The sequence below is a fragment of the Trichoderma gamsii genome (assembly GCF_001481775.2).
Source record: "Trichoderma gamsii strain T6085 chromosome Unknown Scaffold_41.2, whole genome shotgun sequence".
In the NCBI taxonomy this organism is placed as follows: Eukaryota; Fungi; Ascomycota; class Sordariomycetes; order Hypocreales; family Hypocreaceae; genus Trichoderma; species Trichoderma gamsii.
Window position 1 is genome coordinate 186,694 of NW_020171378.1, and position 14,121 is coordinate 200,814.

At 49.2% G+C, this 14,121-nt stretch overlaps 4 protein-coding genes across 4 annotated transcripts; 3 read left to right on the forward strand and 1 right to left on the reverse strand.

Moving 5' to 3' along the window:
- Positions 1-2,074: 2,074 nt before the first annotated feature.
- TGAM01_v209016 (hypothetical protein) lies at positions 2,075-3,960 on the reverse strand (the record flags this gene model as incomplete). The annotated part of the gene is made up of 7 exons (XM_018807382.1): positions 2,075-2,204; positions 2,252-2,458; positions 2,542-3,105; positions 3,174-3,531; positions 3,591-3,685; positions 3,745-3,803; positions 3,865-3,960. 7 exons carry the CDS (start codon positions 3,958-3,960, stop codon positions 2,075-2,077), a joined length of 1,509 nt encoding a protein of 502 aa, XP_018659369.1.
- An 817-nt stretch (positions 3,961-4,777) lies between these two features.
- Positions 4,778-6,778, forward strand: TGAM01_v209017 (hypothetical protein; the record flags this gene model as incomplete). Its single annotated transcript, XM_018807381.2, has 9 exons — positions 4,778-4,852; positions 4,919-4,996; positions 5,047-5,253; positions 5,310-5,324; positions 5,378-5,407; positions 5,469-5,600; positions 5,655-5,976; positions 6,051-6,562; positions 6,626-6,778. 9 exons carry the CDS (start codon positions 4,778-4,780, stop codon positions 6,776-6,778), a joined length of 1,524 nt encoding a protein of 507 aa, XP_018659368.2.
- A 1,651-nt stretch (positions 6,779-8,429) lies between these two features.
- TGAM01_v209018 (hypothetical protein) lies at positions 8,430-11,142 on the forward strand (the record flags this gene model as incomplete). Its single annotated transcript, XM_024550467.1, has 3 exons — positions 8,430-8,489; positions 8,586-8,665; positions 8,757-11,142. The coding sequence occupies 3 exons, from the start codon at positions 8,430-8,432 to the stop codon at positions 11,140-11,142; spliced, it is 2,526 nt and encodes an 841-aa protein (XP_024404801.1).
- A 2,243-nt stretch (positions 11,143-13,385) lies between these two features.
- On the forward strand, positions 13,386-13,931 carry TGAM01_v209019 (hypothetical protein; the record flags this gene model as incomplete). The annotated part of the gene is made up of 3 exons (XM_024550468.1): positions 13,386-13,485; positions 13,575-13,837; positions 13,890-13,931. 3 exons carry the CDS (start codon positions 13,386-13,388, stop codon positions 13,929-13,931), a joined length of 405 nt encoding a protein of 134 aa, XP_024404802.1.
- Between the last annotated feature and the right edge of the window lie 190 nt (positions 13,932-14,121).

A 14,121-nucleotide genomic window follows, 5' to 3' on the forward strand; every position in this document is an offset into this window, starting at 1 on the left:
CGCGGAACTTTCCGAACCATAGAACCACCATCGTACTTGAAGGACTTGAAGCACGTTCTAGCCTCCAGTTGGTTAGCACATAAAAGTGGGCAAGACTAGTCTTCCTTTTACACCACGCGCAGTGGGAAGCTCTGCTCCATTTCGTTTACCCACTGACAAACGTCACATAGGCCCGTAGTTGCAACTTTTTTGTTATATATCCCAGCTATTCGTACTTTTATATACAATTTTTTTTTAGATCATACTTAATTCTACCATAAGACAGGACGTTATCATCCCTTCTCCCATAAAGCTAACTATGACAGCAACGCAGGTAGTGAAGTTGTGGCGGTATAGTGAGAGCTCGACAGCTCTGATCAGGATGGCTCCAGATCTACCACGTCAAGTCTATCTCCTAGGTACTGGATTCTGTATATCCACGACCTTGACCCAGCAGACATTCTAACTTGAAAGAGATTGCATGGTTGTTCTTGGTGAAGTTTTAGGTAGATCGGAATTATGATCCTCTGCCGGGCTAGGTGCCGGGAGTAAGTTCGATTGGTAAGCTATGCTGCAGCTAAGCCCACATAGAAAGCTTAACCGCCATCTTGACTAAAAGCTAGCCTTAGAGATACTTGCTCGGTTAAAGCCATGTATGATCCTCATGGTTTATCTTATGGGCTTCTAATTGTTGGGATACCGCCATTTCCTCCGGGTAGCTCAGTAACTTGTACTCAAACGATAACAGCCAACTAAGCATATACATTTATTTGAGGCTTTAACTGCTTGCTTATTAGCAGTACTTGGTGCTGCCAACCCCTCAATATATTGTCGAAATGTTGCTCTCGTTAGAGCAAACCGCTTGAACAGGAAATTTTGTTACGACCTGGTTCACCGCAACAGTTGAATCCTTTATAAGCAGCTGGCTCCGCAGTTGGTTCCGTGACAATAATTCTGTTAAGTAATTACTACAGTTGCGATCATTGGTCGAATCCTTTGCCCTGCTAACTTGATGGTTTTCACAGATAGTTGAGCTTGCATTATCTACATTTATCAGTCAAGTGTTGTCTATCTAGGTCTGCAAAGGCTAATTGCAGGCTCCGAGGTAACTCCAACCCCCAACATTCACGTACTGTCACTGCGAAGGAATACGCTCCGATATCGAAGGAGCTGCATCTCCTATTTTCAATTTTTATCAAGAGAAAAAACTTTTACAATTAGTAATACTATCGCCGTTCATGAAGCAGAGTTATAAGAATAATAACACTCTGCTGTTAAGCACACACCATGCTATAACGAGGCGTCGATTCAACGGCTTTACTGTTTCAAAACTTCGCTATTCACGAACAACGGCTAGTTAAGTTCGAATTGAGCTTGTTTGCGAACTCATTTCCCCTAGTGGTCACCATGTCGACACTGGATTCTGTGAGCGAGTCGCCTACGGCCGAAGCAATAACGATCCCAATCGATAAGATCTCTTCACGACTCAGTCGCGTCCAAAGCAAAACCGCAAAAATACAAGAGAAATCGGATGATACAGAGTCCGGCGTTCGTCCGATCAAGGGCTTTCGATGGGTTGTAGTGTGCTTCTCACTATATGTCACCTGTTTCCTCTATGGCCTCGATACAACGCTCGCGGCTGATGTTCAAGGCTCCATTGTGGAAGAGTTTGGCCATATAGACCAACTTGCCTGGATTAGAGCTGGTTTCCCACTGGGATCAGTTTCGATGGTGCTTCCACTCACTGCTGCCTTTGTCAGTTTCAATCTAAAGTGGACATTTATTGCAACTGTCGTAGTGTTCCAGGTTGGCTCTGTGCATCTGTGGCGCTGCGCAAAACATGAGTACCGTGATTATCGGCCGAGTCATCGCAGGTATGGGCGGGACCGGCATTTATCTTGGAAGTCTCAACTATCTTTCCTCTTTAACAACTCCTAAAGAGCGCGGTACCTACATCACAGGGATAGGCTTCTGCTGGGGCATAAATAAAAGCAGCTATAGTTAACTATACTAATTTATTTAATACTATCATTTGGTTAACCAGTGATCAAGCCCTTGATTATAGCAAACAATTGTCGCTACTGCCAGCGATACTCTAAAATATGTCCATATAGACATGGTTCTCACTAGTCTCCAGGCCTTCTTCACGAGCCACAGGCTGCTTCCTCCTGACATAGAAAACGCCTTCCACTTCGGGAAGAACGTTGCCACCCAGAATGAAGAGGCTAATCCGGGCCACGTTGCCGAGTTTCGTCCGGCGGTATTGATATACCAGTTGGAACATCCCGCGGCGAAGACAGTATCAGCCAAGCTCTTGTCAAGTTCTTGAACGAAGCTCTCCTCCTCTCTTTCGCAAACTTCGACTACATCTGCATAGCCATCTACTGTCGGTTCCATCAGACTCTTTCTGATGTATTCTACCTGTACCTCGACAGCATAGATAACGGAATTGAAAGCGGGGAATGTGTTTGGTCCAAACCTGGAAGAGTCACTTGTCAACGCAAGATCCGGACGTTTTTTTTTTTTTTTTTTGGGGGGTGGGGGGTTATGGCTATAACTTACAGCATTGCAAAGTTGGGGAAATTGTGCACATAGGTCCCCATGTATGCTTGTGCCCCGGCCTTTGAAGCCCATTGCTCGCGCAAGCTCTTGCCATTCTTGCCAATAATCTCCATGGGAGCCAAGAAGTTTTGGACTTGGAAGCCAGTCGCAAGCACAATGACATCAAAGTCCTCGTAGAGGCCACTTTCGCTAACAATTCCCGTCTCTGTTAACTCCTTGATCCCCTCCGGGAGCAAATCGACGTGCTCATTGTGAAGGCTCTTCAGGTAACCAGGGTCGAATATCCTTCGTTTGCAACCTAGTGGAAAGTCTGGGACAATGAAGCTGTGGTACTTCTCGGGGCACTGGCTACGTATATATTTCATTGCCTTTCGCTCGATATCAACGCGCTGCCTGATTTGCTTCTCAGATGATCCGTATACCGAGGCGAGATTGTCTGTGCTCATGAAGAGCTTGAGTCGGTGGTATCTCTGGAGAAGAGGTACGTAGTTGAAACAGGCCTTCTCGAACCGCGTGAACTTGTGGTTCGGTCGGGCATGGTACCATTGAGCGCTGCGGGCATACCTTTTGAGAGACAAGTCAGATAAACCATGCGGGAAGACGTGAGGCCACCGTTCAGGATTACCACTTACTGCGTCAGCTTGGCGACCCGAGGGGCAACATTTGGCACGACTTGGGCAGCGCTGCATCCATTCCCAATGACAGCCATTTTTTTTCCAGTGTAGTCATATGAATGATCCCACTCGGCGGTATGGAAGACACGGCCCTTGAACTTTTCCATTCCTGGAAATTCGACAATCCGAGGCTGGGAAAACCCACCGACAGCCGACAGGAGCACATTGGCCGACTCGACTAACTTTTCCTTGGTTCTCAGGTTCAAGAATGTCACATCCCACAACTGACGCTCGTTCGACCACGTGGCACCAAGGCATTCGCAGTTGAACTGAATATACGGTCGTAGCCCAAATTTATCAACGGTTGACTCCATGTCTGTAATCTTGTTAGCTGATGTGGGGTGGAGGAACGGTTGCTAGTATATGCATGCTCACAGTTCAGAATTTCTTCTTGGTCGCACAGCTCCTCTGTCCAGTTGGGATTCAAGTTGAAACTGAATGAGTATAGATGGATGGCAACATCGGAACCACTGCACAGACCTTCATATCAGCGCAAGTGGCATGACCTAGTTCTCCAGTTATGCCTTACCATCCGGGATATGTGTTTGCTCGCCAAGTTCCCCCAAGTCCCTCTCTCTTCTCGTAAATCTACACAAAAAGTTAACCCTTCGTCAATGTACATTAGAGATGAGATTAGAAGCCTGCCTACTTCAAAGTTTGTATACCCAAGCTTGCACTTCAAGGTATGTGACATGGCAATGCCAGAGGCACCGGCACCAATAATGATGGTCTTGTGAGGAGCCATGTTGATGTGCAGTCTGGCTCAATGGAAACTCGAATACAAGACCAAGAAATAGCCGGGCAACAATTTTGCAAGCCTGTTGATGCTGTATGAGGTACTCCAGCTCACAGGCAGCTCGAAGTTTAAACAAAAAAGTGAGGTAGGTCTCAAAGACATGGGGCGCCAGATATCCTCGAGCGAATTAGTCAATGCGATACGGTTGTAAGTCACTCCGCCAACGGGCGCCGTAAATGGCACCAACTGATTTGTCTCCGGACTCCCAACACTCCCGCCGTCCCAGACACGGGTTAGATAGAACCCCCAGTCTCATTGCTCAGGGAATTGCAACCTCGTTTTTCCATCGGAGGTGGAAGTAGGGCGGGGTGCATTTCCACGGAATTTAATTCCGTGCAATAACCCGCAATCTTGTTAGCCACATTTTGTAGCCCAGTTTTACTATGCAAGGATCCAACAAGGTCGGTGAGTAGACCCGCAGGTATCGCGCTAGGTCGTGGGGCGTCCACTGAATCATGGTAGGGGGCAGGATCGCTGTTGGTAGCAAGGCCGGCGACAGAACTCCCCGGTGAGTTATGTGGCCTCTTGGAGATGGTACTAACGTTCCCCGGATTTTAGTAGAATCCCCAAGCCACATGGACTGCGGCAACCTCCACCCCCAGACTTATCCCCAGATTTTAGGGCCTCATGATTTCTATACATAACGCCGCCGCCTGCGGCTGTATCAGGTGTAACCTCCGATCTGGTCATCCATCTCTAACCTGGGAACTGTGATCAGAGCTTTTATCTTCAACTATATACCAGGATCCAAAGTCAGACAGTCTCAATGGGGTTCGACACTGCCAAGACCCGTTTTCGGGGCAAAACTGCCTATCGCATGATGGCAGCCAGTTGTGCGATGGTATGTAATTGTGCTGTCCGAACCAATATTCTGGCAACTGGTTAACATTGTTTACACCTTTATCAGGCATTTGCACTCTATGGTTATGATGCCGGTGTTCTGGGTGGCGTCCAGAACACCAAGCCGTTTCTAGATGCCATCGACGTAATACCAATCCTGACAGATATGGAGCGTCTTCTTACCCATCTCAATAGAACCCCACCGACGACTTTACGGTTCCCATGGTTGCATCTTCATATGTGTTGGCTGCTACGGTGATTTCGGCATGTGTCTTTTTCATCGGTATGCCTCTTGGAAGAAGGGGCTGCATTCTCCTCGGTGACCTCTGCGTCGTGGTCGGCGCGGCTCTGCAGGCCAGCGCCATGTCTGTCCCCCATATCATTGTTGCCCGATGCCTTTGTGTAAGTTGTACCGAAGCTCATATACACGCGGTTAACTTGCTGACTTTGAGAAACAGGGGTTCGGAGTCGGAGTAAGATAATTCTCCACCGTCTGAATCAAAGTCTGCTTCTAACAACTACTCAGCTTATTTCTAGCACTGTCCCAACATACATGGTAGGAGATGATTGCCTCTTGTGTCTATGCAATGCTCCTCGATCTGACAGGCATTCTCTAGGCCGAGATGGGAATCGAATCCTCCCAGCGAGGACCGGAGGTTGCGAAGCAGTGCGCTTGGCTCATCACCGGTATTGCCATCGCGTACTGGGTTGACTTTGGCTTCACTCGTATGGATAATCAGCTTTCTTGGGTAAGCAGCTATCATTGATAAATTTTTGTCTTCCAAGTTGCCAACAGACTTTAGCGATTTCCCATTGCCTTCCAGGCTGTTTTTGCTGCAGCATCCGGTCTCCTCCTCTGGCTTCTGCCGGACACTCCGCGTTGGTACTATGCGCGTGGGCGCATAGATGAAGGCGATGCGGTTCTTGCTCTTCTTCACGACTTACCCACGGATAGCGAGAAGGTCCAGCAACAAAAGAACGAAATCCTGACGTCACTCGCCCTGGAGGCTGAGGACGAGAACAAGCTTGACTGGAAGAGCCTCCTATTCTGGGACAAGACAGAACTGCGAGCTGGTCGCCGCATCCGTATCTCTTTCCTTATTCTTTCTATTCAACAAATGATGGGTAAGAAAGACTGGTGTCAAGGCATGAATGTTATACGAGACACATTTTGTGTTTACTAACCGCTCATTTTCTAGGCATCAACATGTTGGTGTATTACAGCACTAGAATCTTCGCGAACATTGGTCTCTCCCCCTTCCTGGCACAACTCCTGGCTGCGGTCATGAACACCTTGTTTGCCGTCGGGACCTACTTCACCCCTGGCACAATTGAAAAGTTCGGTCGCCGCCCAATTATGATATGGACTGCATTGGTCTGTGGTCTATCCATGATGCTGTTCGTTATTATGATCGGTCTCCCCCATCAAACCTCAGCGACACAGTGGACTGCTGTCGCGGCTGTCATTGTATACAACTTCTCCTACGGATACGGCTGGGTAGGCTGCCCGTGGCTCTATGGCCCCGAAATCGCACCTCTCCGATACCGTCACATCAGTGGTGCCGCTGGTTCGCTCGGAGAATGGTTGTTCTCTTTCATCACTGTATTTGCTGGTGGCATCGGAGTGGACAGGACAGTTTGGAAGATCTGGGTCTGGCAGATCATTGCTTGCTTTGGAGTCATCCCGTTCGTCTACTATATGTGCCCTGAGGTGAGCTTATATTCCTGACGATGATCCCATTACTTGGATATATTACTAACATGGCATCTACAGACCAAGGGTAAAAGTCTCGAGGAAATTGATAGCTTATTCGCAGTACCTGGATATTATCACTCAGCTGGAGCACAGGAGAAAGCCATACAAAATGCTGAAACCATCAGCAACACGTCGCATCTTGATGTTGTAATCGATGAAAAGAGAGACTAAATCTGGGTAATCAAGAGAAAAGCTCCGCGGATTTAGGTTCATGACTGGGCCAAGCCAGAGGAAGCTGAGTAGCGTATGTAGGAGGATATGAGAGAGCTGATATAACCATGTTATACAAGTGGATTGGCTAGTTACCTAGTCAATAGCTACCCAATGCACACTGTGATAAGTCCCATATGCGAGAACAGGTAGCGCTTTCAGTGAGTTTGAGATTGAATAGGTCGGGACTCAAGGCCTATTGTTGCTGCTTGCTGGCCGAGGCCTGTCAACGAGGAAGTGTGACTTACAGGTACCAAATAGCGCCTCCGATGGCAAAGAGCTGGACCTCTTTACCTCGTAGCTTACGGTGTAGAGCCTTGGAGCCGACTGACGTGATTCTTACTGACCAGGTACGCCCTACATCGTCGTCAGATCTAGTGGAGGGTAACGTATTGCCGGACTTGGGAGGTAGCCATTTTCCCCTCCGAGGCCGATATTCTGCCGTGCAATGGTTTGTTTGAATGAACTCTAACAGTACGAAGTGGACTCGAATGTCCCAATTGAGGTGCTCGGGAGCATACATTGAAGAGGAAGCGGGGTTATATTGTAATTATGGACACGAATCACGCACTGAAGGGATAAACTCTCGCCACGAGCTATCTTGTCTTCAGAGGGTATCAAGGATTCCAGAGCATTTGCTACCAAATGCCTTGCAACACTACCTAATGGGAGTGTGGTGTGAGGTGCCCAAGTGCTACATCTGCCAGGTCTTAATCATATGGATACGTAGAATGCGTGGCTATCATATCCTTAACCCTTAAGTTTGTAATTGCAGGAATTGAAGGGAATTTACTGAGTGAGTGGATTTACAACTTTGTATACCTTTGAACAGAAGTCTACTGTGTTACTGTGAAATAGTCTCCAGAGACTACATGTTCAACGAACATATTCAGAGTAAAATGCTCATGTTTTTTTTTAACGCAAGTCCTACTGCAACTATTCAAAACACTTCAATAATTGTTCACCCCATACTCTGAGGTGGTTTTGGCGATTTCGAAAGTAGATAACAATTTAGAAGCCATTGGCATATTGCGCTAAAACGCATGGATCCGAGAAGGCACTGGAAGACCACGTGTGTAGTGGGAACTAAGTCCAGGGATGGTGCAGCAGGCAATGGAGTGGGGAGCGGGGGTGGCGGCAGGTACGAAGGCCAATTTGTACTTTCTCTCTTTCATTTGAGGAATTGTTGTGGGGGGGGGGTTGATTTGGTTGCTTAGCGATAGGACTCACGCTAAAGAGCTGCAAGCGCCATACTCCAATACTCGTACATACATTTGTCGCAGGTGGTCGGCGGATCTGAGACGAGTCTCAGCCAGAAAAAGAGGAAAAGTCTCTAAGTGGGCCCTAGCAAGCTAAAGGACACCCGAAATGACTAACCTAACCATACTGCGGGGTTTTGCTGGGGTAGCTCCAGAGGAGGGGATCCGGGTCGCAGTTATGAAATGGAGAGGAGAGCCGCCTGACCCTCATCCAACCTCTGGTTGCAGCGCCAAGTTTAGTATCCTACCTGTTTCTGACCATCGAGAAGTTTGTTGCATTGTTTGTTTCATTGTCATTTGCGAACCTCGCGAGGTTGCATTGCCGCCTCTCCAGATTGGGGAATACACCAAAGATGGACACCAAGAAGCATGTTACCACTGCCTGTAGGCATTGTCGGCGGAGAAAGATCAAGGTGAGGACGGGAGGCGCGGTGAATTGATTTCATCTTTGTGGAGATTGCTCGCCTCTTGGGGGAAAATGTATTCATCGTTAATATGTGTGTCTTCAGTGCGACGGCCGCTCGCCATGTGCCAACTGCAACTCTCTCAAGCAAACCTGTATCTACAATCCGGACGACGACAAGAGGAGGTATGTAACGTGGTGTGCTATCTACTCTTGGCCGCAGCGATGCTGCGCTCTGTTGCACAAGAAAATCTTCTATTGACTGCCTACGCATCAGAGTGTCGATTAAGAAGTCGCAGAGTGCGCTGGCGGCACGGCTTGCACAACTAGAAGGCACTCTCCAGGCTCACAATATCGCCGTACCGCCGGCAATCGAACCTCAAGAGTCACATAACCGTCGACGCAGGGGAAGTGCCAGGCAATCGTCCACCTCCAATCCGCTCAACGCGAGCTCAGATGATGCGACAAGTAACATTGCCCATGCGCCCCGATCACCATGTCCACCATCCAAACCACCCACGCTAGAATCATCACCACCAATAGCCACCCAGGACTCGGTTACCGTCACCACACGATCAGTGTCGTTCCCCGAGAGTGCTCTGTTTGACAGACCCAATGTCCCGCATGAACCAGCATACGTGCCGCTCCAGAATACGTTCTGCGGCTTCACGCCGAGCTTTCCTGACGACGGCACTGATGAGTTTGACTTCTCCTTGCCCTTGAATGCCGACTCTCCCCCCAGCCCTGGTTTGAACTACGCGCCAGTCTTACCGGATCCAACCCCTGCCCCGGATGATATCACCAATTCCTTGGCAGCCAGAGTCGGCTCTCTTCAGATTGCCGAGGATGGCCAGCTACGCTACTACGGTCCGACATCGAATCTACATCTCTACCATAGCGGCCTTCAGTCCCTCTCTCGGTCCACCATCCGACACGTGGCAACCGAGGGTTCGCAGGCGCTGAGGCGAGCCGGTTTGGGTCAACGAGTTGATCCAGAAATCGAGATGCGCCTTGCCGAGTTATATTTCACCTGGGAAGACCCCGCCATCCACGTGATTGACGAGGAGATCTTCTATTTGGAGAAACAAAGGTGCCTTGATGGCGTAACCAATACTCCGTACTACTCTGAAACCCTGAATAATGCCATTTGCGCCATTGGCGCCAACCTCGCCTCTGGAGAACAACTTGGTGTTCCGGAACCGGCTCCAGAATTCTTCTCTGCCCGTGCCAAAGTCCTCCTAGACATAGAGATGGACAGTCCGAGCGTCGCGACGGTCCAGGCTTTGGTAATTATGAGTGCGTCAGAGGCTGCGTTTACCCGCGATGCCAGGGGCTATCTATACAGCGGCATGGCTGTCCGCCTGAGTGCCGATCTGGGCCTCCACCTGGACCTCACGGAACACTATAAGAATGGCATCCTGACGCAAAGAGACCTCAACGTGCGAAGGACAACGTTCTGGGGCGTGTTCATTCACGATAACATGTGGAGTCTTTACATGGGACGGCCGTGGGGAATCAGCATTCGTGACATCTCTGTCTCACGACCCCTGAAGGAGCTGGATTCCGTCAGACAGAAGATGTGGTCGCCCACGACGCCCAAGGTTGGCGATAGATCGGTGATGGCTTTTGAAGGTGCCATGCTCGACCCCTTGGAGGCTTGCACTGATGCCAACATCACGCTGTGCGAGTTTATGCGACGCATAAACCGCACTCTATACGCCGGCCGCAATGTTGACGCGAACGAAATGGTCGAGTTCCTGTCGCGCACAAGAAAGGAGCTCTGGGACTGGATGGACAACCTACCAGAAGAGCTGCGAATTAACCTGGCCGTCCAAGATAAGGTGTACCTCCCGCATGTCCTGCAGCTGCATATGCAGTTTTACGCCCTGGTTATCTTTCTCTTCCGACCCTATTTCTCTAGAGATATCCTGCGGTGGACACAATCCATGTCTGACGAAGGCCGGTCGGCCGTGGTTACTGTCCGGACCGACTGTATTTCTGCCGCCCATAGTCTAGTAGAGGTTCTCCGGTACTTCCGGAAACAGCACTCTTTGCGCTATACAAACATTCAGATCGTCCATCTCATCTTCACGGGATCGCTCGTACACATCTACAATGCATGCACCTGCAGCCCAAGCGAGTCGCAGACTGCTCTCGATGATTTGCAATTTTGCTGCCAGTCGCTTGGTGAGATTGGACAGACCTATGGAAATGCAACGAGAGCCCTCGAAGTAATCATTCTCATTAAGAGGGAATGGCAGAGGCTAGCTACCGTTCGCAATGTGAAGCGACCCGGCTCCTCTATATACAGTAACAATTCCACGACAGAAACTTCTCGGCAAAAGAGACGGAGTCTGTCATCTGCAGCTTCTTTCAACCCGCTGAACCCTCCACAGTTTATGATGCCCTCCGCCTTTGAGACATTCAGAGTACCACTAGACTCGATGCGGCAAACACCCCTTCCAGGCATACCAAAGAGCAGACAGGAAATGTACGATGCGTGGCAATTCCTCAACTGGACCGACCCCAATGTTGAGCTGGAAGGGCTCAATGGGACGGGACGGATGGAAGACCAACTGCTCCCGTCTAATCCCGACGAGAGCACAATATTTGTCAACACGGATCCCGAAGCAGGGCATGATCCTGGCGCAGAAGCAGGATGACATATACAAGGCGAATTCCTCGAAGCACGTACGGAGTAGTTGCTGTATAGTAGAGGAGAAAAAAAAAAAATTCGGTGCCTCCTGGTAACCAAACACTGTGCATGCTGCTGTTATACAAATAAACTGCAGCACTTACAGATAACAATGTTGATCCCGGCGTATTATTGTTATTTCAAAAAATTATACCTGTGAGAAGGGTGGGCTGCCACTGCCCTAATTCTGTAATACAGTGCTCTGCCTGGGAATGAGCAGGACATCCGTATTAACCCGGAGATGATGGCCGTTCTGCGGTCTGCTGATCCCATGGGAAACATGGCCCAATTCTCACTGACCAGAATACATTTCTCCAACACACAATAAGTACGGATTTGCGGAATTGCAAATTCCCTTGCCCCACCTTCTCAGCCTCAACTAACCCTGCAACTTACCCTGGTCCCTATGTCGTATTAACCCAGTCATATAGTCAAAAGACGCACTGTCTTCGAGAAATTTCTTGAAAACACCTCAAAATCTCAAGTGAATTACCCAAACCAGGGCCTTACTCAGCCATGGCTGGTCAGAAACTTTTCATGTATGTTGTTGCAAATCAAGGCCCCGACAGTCAGTCAGTCGCCTATCTAACAGAATTTTAGTACCGGAGCTACCGGATTCATTGGAGGAAGTGTCCTTAACAAGATCATTGCGACTTACCCGGATCTTGATATCACAGCTCTTCTTCGAACACCTACCAGCGCTTTTGCAGCTAAATACCCCAATGTCAAGGTTGTCAAGGGCAGCTTCGATGACTTTGATGTAATTGAAAAAGCAGCACAGGATGCTGACATCACCATCCGTACGTCCACCGCAGAGGAAGCGTCGAGTAATTGACCAAGAGGAGTAAGACAGTGCCGCTGATTCCAGATTTATTGTTAGATACCGGAGACATTGACCACCCTGGATGTGCCAAGGCTATCCTCTCGGGTCTCGGGAAGAAGACAGAGATGAGTTTTTTGATCCATTTGACCGGGACGGGCTGCATCTCGGACGAGCGTGAGCAGACCTGGGAAGGTAAGTTCAATCCTCATGTTTGGGACGACATCAATGAGATTCAGGAGATCTACGACCTGCCCGACAGTGCCCAGCACCACGTCATCGATAAATGGATTCAAGACGCTAGCAGGGGCCTGGTTAAGACTGTGACCATCTGCCCCCCAGATATCTACGGCCAGAGCTCCACAATCGGAAACCGCGCGACCTTTATGGTCCCTGATTATGTCGCTGCGGCGAAGAAATACGGTGAATGTTTCTACCTTGGTGCGGGAGAGAATATGCGAGCCATCACACACATCGACGATGTTGTAGACCTCTTTTTGCTCATTCTACACAAGCATCTCGAGGGTGGCCAGGAGCTGCAATACGGCAAAGAGGTACGTATCACCAGCCACGGTGAGATCTTCACTCTGTATGGCCAAGGCTGAGAGCAAACGACTGAACCTGGTGACATAGGGTTTCTATTTTGCCGTCGCCAGCGAGGTAGCATGGAAATCTGCTGCGGAGGCCATCAACCAGCTGGGCCTGGAGCAGGGTTGGTTGCCCCAGGGCACCAAGGCAGCATCGTGGAACAAGGAACAGCTGTCAGCGGTTCTTCCTGAAGACCCTGGCCGTGTCTTGTACCTATGGGGATCCAACAGCCGAGCTGAGTCTTCGAGAGCGAAGAGATTGGGGTGGAATCCTCACGCGCCGAGCTTCTGGGAGGCTCTCGCCGAAGATTGCCAGGTAGCCGCTTATAATTTGGCGAATTAAAGCACCAAACTTGTAGCATTCCATAGCTGTCTGATAGTGAACTATCCTAAAACTATGTAAACTTATTAACCTGCCAATTCAACATGTAATTACAGGTAGGTACTGCCTTCCATTTGCCACGTAGCTAATAAGCATCTGCCAAAATCATTCTTGCGAAGTGCCGACAAACTAGACTTACTAAGATCCGACCAAATAATTCAAAAATGGCTGTCGAGACGAACTCACGGGATTTTGAATCCCGGAGAGTATTTCCGCCGCCTTGGTGCCGTATCTGCGGGCGGGGGCTTGTCCGCGCCTGGTGAGTTGGGGAACGAACAGAGCCCCCCTAATCCGTGCAACGAAAGATAATAATGGACAACTTCTAGACCTTGGGCTTGTAAAAATCACACATTATCTGACCACTTGGTGCTGCCCTTGCTACTTTTCGCTGCTCTTTACTGCTGATACTCACAATGACTTTCATGTTTCCAGACTTCGACGACCTTCCAGAGGTTGCCCGCTGCCCCAAAGGGTGCATTTGGGGGTTTTATGACCGAGATGGTGTGAAGGATCAGGTTGGATGTATAATAGCTCAAGTCCCCCCAGCTTTGGACTTATGGCTACATGCTGACGGGGGGGGGGGAATCCAGCTCTAAATCTTCTCACCACAGCTGTCGTTAAAGCGGCAAGCTCCGAGATTGAAACTGGACGCCACGTTCAACTAGATTGGCCTCTAGAAGCTCTCAAGTTCCCCGGTTTCGGTCGGAGAACCATCAACCAGAAGGTCATAGATTCGTCAGCAACACTCAACGAATATGCGCTCGATGACGAGTTACATCTCAACACTCAAAGTGGTTCGCAATGGGATAGCCTGAAACATGTAGGCGCCTTCAATCAAAAATCGTTTGAATTCTCAGCTGACCAGAAGTGCTCAGTATGCGTACCAGAAAGGGCAGATGTTTTACAACGGTCTGACATACGAAGAGGCCAAGACATCCGACAGAAATGGAATTCACAGTAAGCCTTAGGCAGATCTAAAATAGTGTATGTCGTCGTACAATGGCTAATCGACCATGAGTAGACTGGTGCGAGCGGGGCGGCATCGTCGGTCGAGGTATTCTAGTTGATATGGTAAGATATTACAGCCGCCCGCACCACATCGGTCGTAATATTTAACCAATTGTCATATTACACGCAGGTTAGGTATTACGAGAAAAC